We start from the raw sequence: 10,587 nt of genomic DNA on the forward strand, positions 1-10,587 counted from the left end.
ATCTTGCTTTCAGGCTGAGGGAGCTGGCATTTGTCCACAGACAGCTTCCCAGGTCATGTGGCCAGCATGGCTAAGCCACTTCTGGCACAACTGGACACCGTAATGGAAACCAGAGTGCACGGAAATGCTGTTTATCTTCCTGTCGCAGCAGTACCTATTTATCTACTTGCACTGGTGTGCTTTCGAACTGCCAGGTTGGCAGGAGCTGGGACAGAGCAAAGGGAGCTCTCTCTGTCGCACGTATTCAAACTGCCAACCTTGCAATCGGCAAGTCCAAGAAGCTCAGTGGTTTAGACCACAGCGCCACCCGCAAACTAGTATAAGTAGGTTGTGTGCACACCATACATTTAAAGCGTTCTTTAAACAGTGGTGCAGCAATAAAACTGCTAGCACATTTGCAAAGCTAAGCAGGGTCCGGCATGGTTTCCTATTGGATGGGAGACTGCGTGTTGGGATTCCTGCATTCTAGTTGGAAGATTATAGAGCTGACCCTGATCCTACAGTCCTCCATTTTTTGACAAATGCTGTGGAGGAATGGGAGGTGGTTAGAACAGCTCACAGCGTGCTGTACGTACTGGGTTATGCCTGCACATCCAACTCCTTTGATGTGCCTATGGATTTCTTCCTGCCTGGGTTCTCTTTGGACCTGGTGGTTAAGACTGCCATCTGTCTGGTGTTCTTTTAGAGGACCTGCAGTGTTAGGCAACAGGAGCATCTCAATTTTCCTCTTTGCAAATAGCTTGAATTTGTCTGCATTTGCATGTGCTAACCTGTGAGCACAGACTGACATACAAATGTGATAATATCACCTGGAACTTTTCAGTCTTGGCACTCCCTTCCTATATCCAAATTCCCCCACCTGTAATATTTACAGCAGCTCCAGCATTTCGGAATGCCCTGCGTTAATCACAGGTTGGAACTATCCCAGGAGAGAAGACTAAGGAGGACAGAGAAGTACTGAGAGCCGGATGGTTGCTGCATGCAGAACCTGAATATTAAATTCCATCTCACTAGGATTGTTCTCTGTCCTGATTCTTACTAACAATCTCAGTTGCCTAGTCTGCTACACTACACAGCCGCTTACAGAGACTAGATTACAACCCAAGAGTCAAGACTCGTCCTGCATATTGCAATGCAACAGTGTGTGTCTGTGGCTAGGCCTGGCTTTCTGCACGAGACCAGTTCTGGTTTAGAGACATTGCCAGGCTCATCATCCTGTCTCTGCCTTTCTTTCTTCAGATTCCAGGTTGGACAGTGATATAAAACGCTGATCTCCCTTCCATTCTGGTCAGAAAGGCTACAGGCACGAATAATATAGCTGCCCTGTGGAACGCCCTCCCATCAGATGTCTAGGAAATAAACAACTATCTGACTTTTAGAAGACATCTGAAGGCAGCCCTGTACAGGGAAGTTTGAAATGTTTGATGTCATACTGTGTTTTAATTTGTTGAAAGCTGCCCGGAGTTGTTGTTGTTGTTGTTAAGTTGGTTAATAAAGGATATTCTCACACTGACTGATATATTTTCTTCTTAAGGCATTTAACAGGCTGCGGCACACAGACACACACACACACACAGACACACACACACACACACACACACACCAAACAGAACAAGTTTTCTGTGCCTAAAAGGTGTCTGTATGCATCCTTGACTGCTTAAAAAGCGGCGTTTTGAACATTTTGTCCTGACTGACAACTCCATGAGTCACTTTCAACAACTATCACAGAATTAATTATAACTAGAATCTGCAAGTGTCACAGGTGGAAAATATAGGTGCGAAGGGTGTGTTTTTTGGGTCATCAGAAGAGGCATGCAAAGTTTGCTACAGGTCCCAATCAGAAGAAAATCAGAACTCAAAGATGGAGTTTTCAGAACCCCTGGCCAGATAGGACGATGATGAAGCAGCTTCCCAGCAAATCCAAATAGTTCATATTAGTTTGTAATATGTTCCATTCCTCCCACAGGGAATCTGGGATAATTGCGGCGAGCTAATACATTCATAAAACATACCCTGCACACCTGGAGAAGCATAGCTTGGAAGGCAAATCCTGTTCACCTCCCTTTCCCAGCCTTGATAATCCCTCACTCATGGCGGCATCCAGGCCAGAATGCTTTAAAGGTTCAGAAAGTAGACCATTGTATGCACCATGTTAGGGGGCACCATGTTAGGGCAAGTCATCCCTCTGGCTTTAAGGTGCCCAGCTGTGTCCAGCTGCAACATACAATAAGGCACTTAATGGTGGCATTAATAAGCAGTGTGTAACCTGGAAGCAGTCCTTCGCTTCTGGCAGTAAGAGCTGTTCGACAGCACAATGGGAGGTGGTGGACTCTCCTTCGGAGGTTTCCACCCATGGGCGTAGCCAGGATTTATGTTTTTTGGGGGGGGCAGAACCTCAGTTACTTAAGTATTTTTATTGATTAATATGATTGGGGGACAGCTGCCCCACTGCCTCCCCCCGGCTACGCCCATGTTTCCACCTGCCCTGGATGCTTGAGCTGAGATTCCTGCGTTGCAGGGAGTGGGACCAGATGACTCTCAAGGTCCTTTGGTGCCCTCCAGATATTTTGGGTGACAACTCCCCCTAGCCCATGCTAGCTGGGGCTGATGAGAATTGTCATCCAAAATATGGAGGCACCGGGTTGGTAAAGGCTGCTGCAAAGTAATCTAGAGCATAGCTCACAGATCATGCTGCACACCTACTAATAATGACTACCAGTAAATGTCTTGGGCCGGGGCATTTGAACAGCAACTTTCCACAACCTCCGTTTGATGTTCAGGCATATAACCATTAAGTGTCCAGGGAAACATTTCTCCTTGGGCAACAATCTTCTTCCTGTGAGAAGCCAGAGATATGCCTTTCCTGGTCCTTGGATGAAGCATTTTGTCCATATATACTGTGGGGATCAGATGTGCTATAGTAGCACCATTCATTTTCCTGAATTATAGCCCCATGGACCCCAGATCTGCTATGCACAAAGTTGGCCACCTAAGTCATTCTAGGAGACCCTAAGCACAGGTCTATTATTAGTTAGTTACAGCCTCCCTCCCTCCCTCCAATGAGCTCAGAGCAGTGCTTTGGCTTCACAACAACCCTGCGAGGTAGGTTAGGTTGAGAAAGTGACTTGTCCTTTCAGTGAGCTTGAATGAGAATGATACTTGAATGGGGATGTAAGCCTGGGCACTTTCCACATCTAAATCTAGCATTTGAATCGCTGCAACATACAAATTCATCAGATAATTAGATCAGCCTTCTCAGATGCAAGCAATGGTGTTTGAAGGTGGGGGTATGTCACCCCCATTTTATCTGTTTGCAGCAGAAACACTAGTATCCATGAAGCAAGGATGTTTTCTATATAAAGTATTTTCCTTCATAAGCGGTTCAGGACAGAAAGTTGCTCCATGAGTGTACAGTAAATCACTTCAAAATGCCATCAGTTATTGACTGCTGAAGTGTTTGTATGGGGATGGTCAGGGAGAATCAGCATGCAAGGCTGGTAAGGCGATGGCAGCTTCTGTGGGGAAGAATGGGCAAGCTTTTTAGTATCACAAAGCTCTTCTTCAAGCAACCTGGGAAGCTTTAAATTTAGCTCTGAACTTTCAGTCATAGCGAACCATGGCTTCTTATATTATGTGACACCCAGTTTTGTTTGTTTAATGCTACCAACTTAAAGTGTTAAGGGGTTATTATAAAGCTGGTAACTAAAGTGGCATTGCAAAGTAATATACTTGGAGTTATTTTTAGCTTTAATAGAGAACAGCTCCAAGAAGCTCAAAAGCTTTCAGATTGTCACCTACAGAAACCCGATTTACAACTGTGCAAATTACAAAAACAATAGCTTAGGTTACAGGGCACGAATTATTTACTCCCTCGTATCTCCATTACTCACAGGCCCATGTAGTAGCAGCTGCCCTTCGACTTTCTCGTCCCACCACCCCATTTTACTCCTCTATAGGTACATGTGTCCTTCTGATCCCTTCAGCTAATGCAGTCACCAAGTCTTGGCATCAGCTAGAATGAAGTCTGTAGGTTCATAACAGGAGCCATGCCCTGGACCAAGAAGAATAGAGACATCACAGACATGAGTATATGGACTGGGATCTCAGCTACCGTAAGCAAGTTGGCTACTGTCTCAGACCCAAGTCGATAGCCTCACTATAACGGGGCCAAAAAGAATGGCTTGGGGTGGTGTGCTTTCAAAGGCAGAGACAAATACAGGAAACACAAATGACTGTATCTGATTTAAATTTATTTTCTCGATCACCCCCGCCTCCAGGTTTCCCAGTCATACACTTCGGAAGTTTTTCTGCCTCACTTCCTTATTTACATTTCTCTGCCATCCACAGATGCTTAAAGTGTTTTTCAGGGGGAAGGGAAAGAGATTGTATGTGAGGGTAAAATTACATTGATTTAGCCGATCAATTCCCTAGTTATATTAAATCTGTTACGACCATCTATAATGATAAAGGGGGAGCTAAGTGGTTATTGGACTCCAGCTCTCATCGACCTCATTCAGCAGGGCCAACAATCAGGGATGATGGAAGTTGCAGGCCAACTACAACTGGAGGGGGTGCCACATTGGCTATTCCTGTACTTGACACACACACACACACACACACACACACACACACACACACACACACGTAGACTTTTGGTTGCTGACTGAAAAAGACTAAGGCTGCAACCCTAGGCACACTTACTTGAGACTGAGTCCCCATAAACTCAGCGGAATTTATTTGCAAGCAAACATGCACAGGACTTGGATGTTGCTCTTCCCTGTGTCTCCCCCAGACCCGCTTTCTGGTAGTTCACAAAACGTTCAGAGTGAGCAGAAAACCACCTGAAGACTCACTGGAGGCAACAACCTGAAATGTCTTGCTTTTCCTAGAACCAGCCCCCTTGGTGACTTGACTGGAGGAAGCCCTTACCTGTAGGACACCTGTTTTCTGATGGTCAAGTGCAGAAACTGATCCTCCATCTGCGCCCTTAGGGACGGGCCTGCTTCGGCTCTCTCCTCTTCCGGCTGCGGGTTCAAGTTGTGGCCCAGCTGCAGGCTGGGGGGCAGTGACTTCCCGGCTCCTAGAACCCTCCACTCTTCTCTTGCAGAGCCTTGCCAGCTTGCTTTAGCTCCTCTGGCTGCTTCCTCTTCTCCAGCAGAATCGCATCCTCTCCAGGTCCTGGGAGAAGCTTCAGCCATTCTTTCCCAAGTAAGACGGACTCAGGCACTTGCTTCCTGGGCACTTGCTACCCAGAGGATCACAATACTCGGCGCCCACCCTGCTGTTCTTGGCGGTGGGCTTGGATTTCTTCGGAAGGAAGGAGAGAGAACAGGGAAGGCAGCTTGCTTGGCTGAGAAGATTTGACAGATTCTTCAATGGGTGGCTATTGTTCCCTTGGAATTATCACTCATCGGCCTCATTCATTCAGGAAAACAAAAGCACGAGGAATTCCGGGGAGGGAGGGGGGAATCCCATAAACTTAGACAAGACTGAGGAATTAGCCCCCCAAACCCAGCTGCCTTTCCAGAGAGGCAGGAAGATTTTTAAAAATGGGAATAAGAAGTTAATATGACGGCCAACAGAGAAAAGGAGGCAGCCAACTCGTGAAGGATCAATTTCTGCCAAAGGAGATGGGGAAGCCTTATCCTTTTTGTGTTCTTGCTGGAGGAAGAAAAGGACCAGTCAGGGTTTCTTCATGACTTGGGATCCGATGCTCTCCACCTCGGCGACTTCCTCCAGAACAGCCAGGACAGCAGTGATAAGAAATCACCCGCGGGAAAGGAGAGACTCCGCGGACCCTGCTGCCGCAGAAGACAAAGCAAAGGGAGAGACGGAGGGGGGAGAGGGAGGGAAGGGGGCTGTGCTAACGCTACACCGGAGAGCAGTGTCACCTAAGAGACACTCGGAAGCGGGCACTTAACCCTTTATAATCCAGGCAGAACTGAGCCCTGGAACTGTGACCCGATCCTCGATGCCCTGAGATTTGTTTGAGAAAGGATTCGATCTTAAAGAGAGGGGTTCCCCAGGGATCATCTAGTCTGACCTCCGTGCACACATGGAAAATCCGAAGGGTGTGAGCAAGACCACACACGAAGAAGAAAAGTGGGTGAGTGGTCTGCTAGAGTGATTTCTGATGGATAAAGAATAGGGTCCATCCAATAATAGCGTGTTTGTTTGTTTGTTTAAAATAGTGGGCGGGGCATAGCTGTTTCTTTGGCAACTGGTGCTCTCCAGCTGTTTCGGACTAGTCCCATCTAGCTGTAGTCCAAAACATCTGGAGGGCACCAGGTGCTGAGCAAAAAGAGTGAACAGATGTTTTAATTCACTTTTTTTTGTCTTAGGCAAGTCACGCCTCAGTTCTTTATCTGTAAAATGGAAATAATAATGACCTGCCTTGCAAGGAAACACCGTGAAATAATTTTTTTAAAAAAAATACTGCTTACTTATCCTTATCATGAGGTGGGAGGAAGAATGGGTGCTTGTAGGAAACAGATGGGAACGAAACTTTTATAGCTTGCTGTACTATATATAGTGCTATCAAAATAAGAAAATAAGAAAAAGGACTCTTAGGGGGTGTAAGGCTTTGGCTTCTTCCTCTGGAGAAATGGCTGCATGCTTGCCTTTAGTAGAAGGGAATAAACTGCAGGTAAATCTCATTTTCCCATGACTCTCCCAATTTATTATTGCTGGTTAAATGAGATTTTCTCCAGAGCTGGCACCCCCCTTGCTCTTGAGACTGCTATGCATCAACTAGTTGGGCAACTGTCAGAGGTACCTACTGGACAGTGCCCAGGACATGAGTCATAATAAAAGACACAACGCATGCATGCACATAATGTGGGCATTCTTTAAAGGTTTGTTTTTGCTTTCGCTTTTATCTCTTTAGTTCTTTCCAGGATGAGTGCTTTTATACTCTAAAATGCGAATACTCACGCCGTCCTTTACAAGAAACAAAAGCATGTCAACAATTAAAAATTGAACACTTTCCCTTCTCACCAATATACCCCAATTCTTATTTGTTTCCTACCCACCCCCTACTCCTTATTTGGAACCCAGTGCACTTCCCCTCTCTAACACAGGAGGGCACAGTTTCCATTTTTTATCCCACCCCACCCCCCAAAACGAAACAGGTATTTTTCTCCCAGCAGCTTAGCTATCCACTAACGAAGTTGCCTAACACATCCTCCTGTGCTTGCAGGGAACGGTTGGGGCAAGTGGAATACTTCCATTGCTTAAAAAAAAAGAAGAGGAGTCTATAGAAGCTCCTAGGTCTTGCATTAAAGGAGTCATGGAATATTGCATCAGTAAATCTTTGCTCCGTAGCCTCTACATCTCTACCCTGCTCCCATGTCTCTTGGTCGCACTGGAAAGTATGCACCTGGCTTCTAGAGGCTGAGGCTAAGACAGCACTGCACCAGAAACCAAGCACGACTTGGTGAATGGGCAGGGATGCTCTGAGGACTGGACTAAATTATACCAGTAGAAACTGGCTCTATTACATGAAGTACCCAGCCAATAGAGATGTACAGCACATGCAGATATTTATTCTCTAAAGAACCAATTTGATCCTGATGCACAAAGATCAGGCAACATTCAGAAATATTCCCTTCCTCTCTCTCCCCCTCTACCACCCCCCACTTGTATGTATGTACGTGAAACCACAGCAGGATTGTGCCTGGTCTGCATTTGTAATTCAGGGGATGAGGCATCTGACTGTCCTCTCCAGAGATCTGTAGTGCCATTTATACACAGTTTCTTAGCACCAAAGGGTGTGAATCTGCTTGGCCACCAATCCTTCCTGTTAACCAGAATCTTGGCCTTGTTGCTGACCATCACCTCTCATCTGTTGCCTAGAAGAGGAGGAGGAGGAGGAGGAGGAGGAGGAGGAGGAGGAGGAGGAGGAGGAGGAGGAGGAGGAGGAGTTTGGATTTGATATCCCGCTTTATCACTACCCGAAGGAGTCTCAAAGCGGCTAACATTCTCCTTTCCCTTCCTCCCCCACAACAAACACTCTGTGAGGTAAGTGAGGCTGAGAGACTTCAGAGAAGTGTGACTAGCCCAAGGTCACCCAGCAGCTGCATGTGGAGGAGCCGGGACACGAACCCGGTTCACCAGATTACAAGTCCACCACTCTTAACCACTACACCACACTGGCTCTCCTGAGAGCAGGCAGCCTTTCAGGAATGGAAAGGAAGAGGCGTCAGAGTGAGTTCCTCTCCTGCTGTCTCTCAGCTATCTCATAAAGCCCAACCAGGTTCAGTGCTGCCATCTTTCTTTTTCTGAGACACAGTTATCCTCCTGCACAAAAGCGGATTTCAGCAGGGCATGCGTGCATATCTGCGAGGAGGAGCTGCTTGAGATTTGCAAGAGAAACCGTGCCTGCTCTTTGCAGACCCAAAACCAGCATGAGGAAATAATGTCAGCAGCACCTGGGAAGTGAAAGAGTCCTTGAATCTGCGCACCAGAAACAAGTCATGTCACTTGTGTGACATCTCCGCCTTTTGCATTCTCTTTGCCTCACTAGGGTTACACCCATCAATCGCTTGACATCTCAGCCCCCCACACTTCCCACATCTTCCTACTGCCTTGTCGTGACTTGTCATTTAGCCAAACTCCCCAGGCTTTCCTTTCAAATCTCTCCCATGACTCAGCCCCATCAACCCCCAGATAGCATTAGTTCCTCTTCTCTAGATCAGCTGTCATCTCCTCTGCCCAAGGTGCACATTCAGCCAGTGAAATGTACATTCATTTGGTCGTATCTTACATGCCTCAGCATACAAGATACTATCAAATGGTGGCATTTTGTTAGTGTAAGGCTTGGACTATGGGCTATTTTTGCTGCATCTGTGCTCTTATTTCCACCTTCCCAAGAAGGGAGCCCAGCTCTGCATGGGCCTCACAGTAGCCAGAGTAGCCAGAAATGGGTGGCTAGATAACACACCTTTCAAAAAAAATCATTTGGCTCCAAGGACTTAATGCTCCCTTTTGCCTATGAACTGAGATCCACCTTGCAATTGCTTTATTTCTCCTCTACTAGACCACTGAAATACAAAAATGGATACTGTGCTGTTTAAAGCTCAGTGTTCTTTATGTTTCTGCCAGATAGCCAGAGGCTGATCTAGCTGAGTCAATATGCTTCTCACATTTAAAACCAGCCTAAGGGGATTTCACAGCAAACATGAGTCTGAAACTCTCCATGGGCAAAGGAAGCTGGGGGGGGGATTCTAGGGAGAAAGTGATTGTCAGTGGGCGGGGGGCGGGGGGAGTTAGTCACCCACTTGTCTCTCTTCTCCAGTGCAGGCCACTTCCTCCTGTTGGTCATTGCACTTCTGCAATGTAACGTGTGTAGCTTGCTAACCAAGTCTCAGGTTCGCTTATTGATAATCTGGAATAAAGTGGTAGGGTCAGCAAACGTTTTCAGCAGGGGGCCGGTCCACCATCCCTTAGACTTTGTGGGGGGCCAGACTATATTTGGGGGGGGTGCGGAAATGAATGAGTTCCTATGCCCCACAAATAACCCAGAGATGCATTTTAAATAAAAGCACACATTCTACTCATGTAAAAACAGCAGACAGGCCCCACAAATAACCCAGAGATGCATTTTACATAAAATGACACATTCTACTCATGTAAAAACACGCCGATTACCAGATCATCCACTGGCTGGATTTAGAAGGCGATTGGGCCGGATCTGGCCCCTGGGCCTTTGTTTGCCTACCCATGGCTTAGTTTATGAACAACTTGGATTAAGAACGCTGCAAATCTGGAAGCAGGTGTTTTGGTTTGTGAACTTTGCCTTGGAATAAGAACATGTTTCGCTTCTGGTTGAGTGTGTTCCATTTGTAAATTGAGTTCCCCACTGCTATGGGAAAGCACACCTTGGTTTAAGAACGCTTTGGTTTAAGAACGGACTTCTGGAACGGATTAAGTTCGTAAACCAAGGTATCACTGTAGTTGCTGCAGCAAACACTAATAGCAAAACACATTCTCAAAGTGTCTGCCAGGCATTGCTCAACTACAGTTCCCATCATCCCTGGCTTTTGGGCATGCTCGCTGAGGTTGATGGGAATTGTAGTTCAGTAACATCTGGAGGGCCAATGGTTTCCCACTCCTTATATACCTAAGGCAGCAACAAGAGGTATCAGCAGACGGCTGGAGGGAGGGGGTAACCCTAAGTTAACAGAAGTACTGTACAAAAATGTATAGGAAAAAAGGCCTAAGTGGGGAGACTCTCCAAAACAGCCTAATGAGGACTGGTTATGCTCTGTGGCCACTGAGTGTCTGTTGCAGGGGAGAGGGAGAATAGAGCAGTAGCCTCTGGATTTGGCCCATGAAGCCTTTGGAGTGAACCCACCTTGCCCACACCTGATGTCATTTGACAATAAGACATGGGAAAGTCCAAGCCCTTCTCCAAAGGGAGAACTGGGAGCCGCTTCTAAATGAGCTCCCAATTCCTCCTTTGCAGCTACAACTTAGGCTGGGCACCCTTATCTGAGATGGTTTCTTCCTTTGTAGCCACAGCATGAATTCAGAAGAAGTGTCAGATTCAAGATGCACCTGCAAAGGGAAAAAATATGGGAGCATTCT

At 46.6% G+C, this 10,587-nt stretch overlaps 1 protein-coding gene across 1 annotated transcript in view; it reads right to left on the reverse strand.

Annotated features, from left to right (window-relative positions):
- Positions 1-5,810, reverse strand: part of DGKZ (diacylglycerol kinase zeta) — a 142,893-nt gene extending 137,083 nt beyond the window's left edge. The window contains exon 1 of the mRNA XM_035115432.2: positions 4,930-5,810. Within this exon, the coding sequence (XP_034971323.2) occupies positions 4,930-5,198 (269 nt within the window). The 5' untranslated portion in view covers positions 5,199-5,810. The remainder of the gene's footprint in view (positions 1-4,929) is intronic.
- Positions 5,811-10,587: the final 4,777 nt, after the last annotated feature.

Source organism: Zootoca vivipara, chromosome 1 (assembly GCF_963506605.1).
Source record: "Zootoca vivipara chromosome 1, rZooViv1.1, whole genome shotgun sequence".
Lineage (NCBI taxonomy): Eukaryota > Metazoa > Chordata > Lepidosauria > Squamata > Lacertidae > Zootoca > Zootoca vivipara.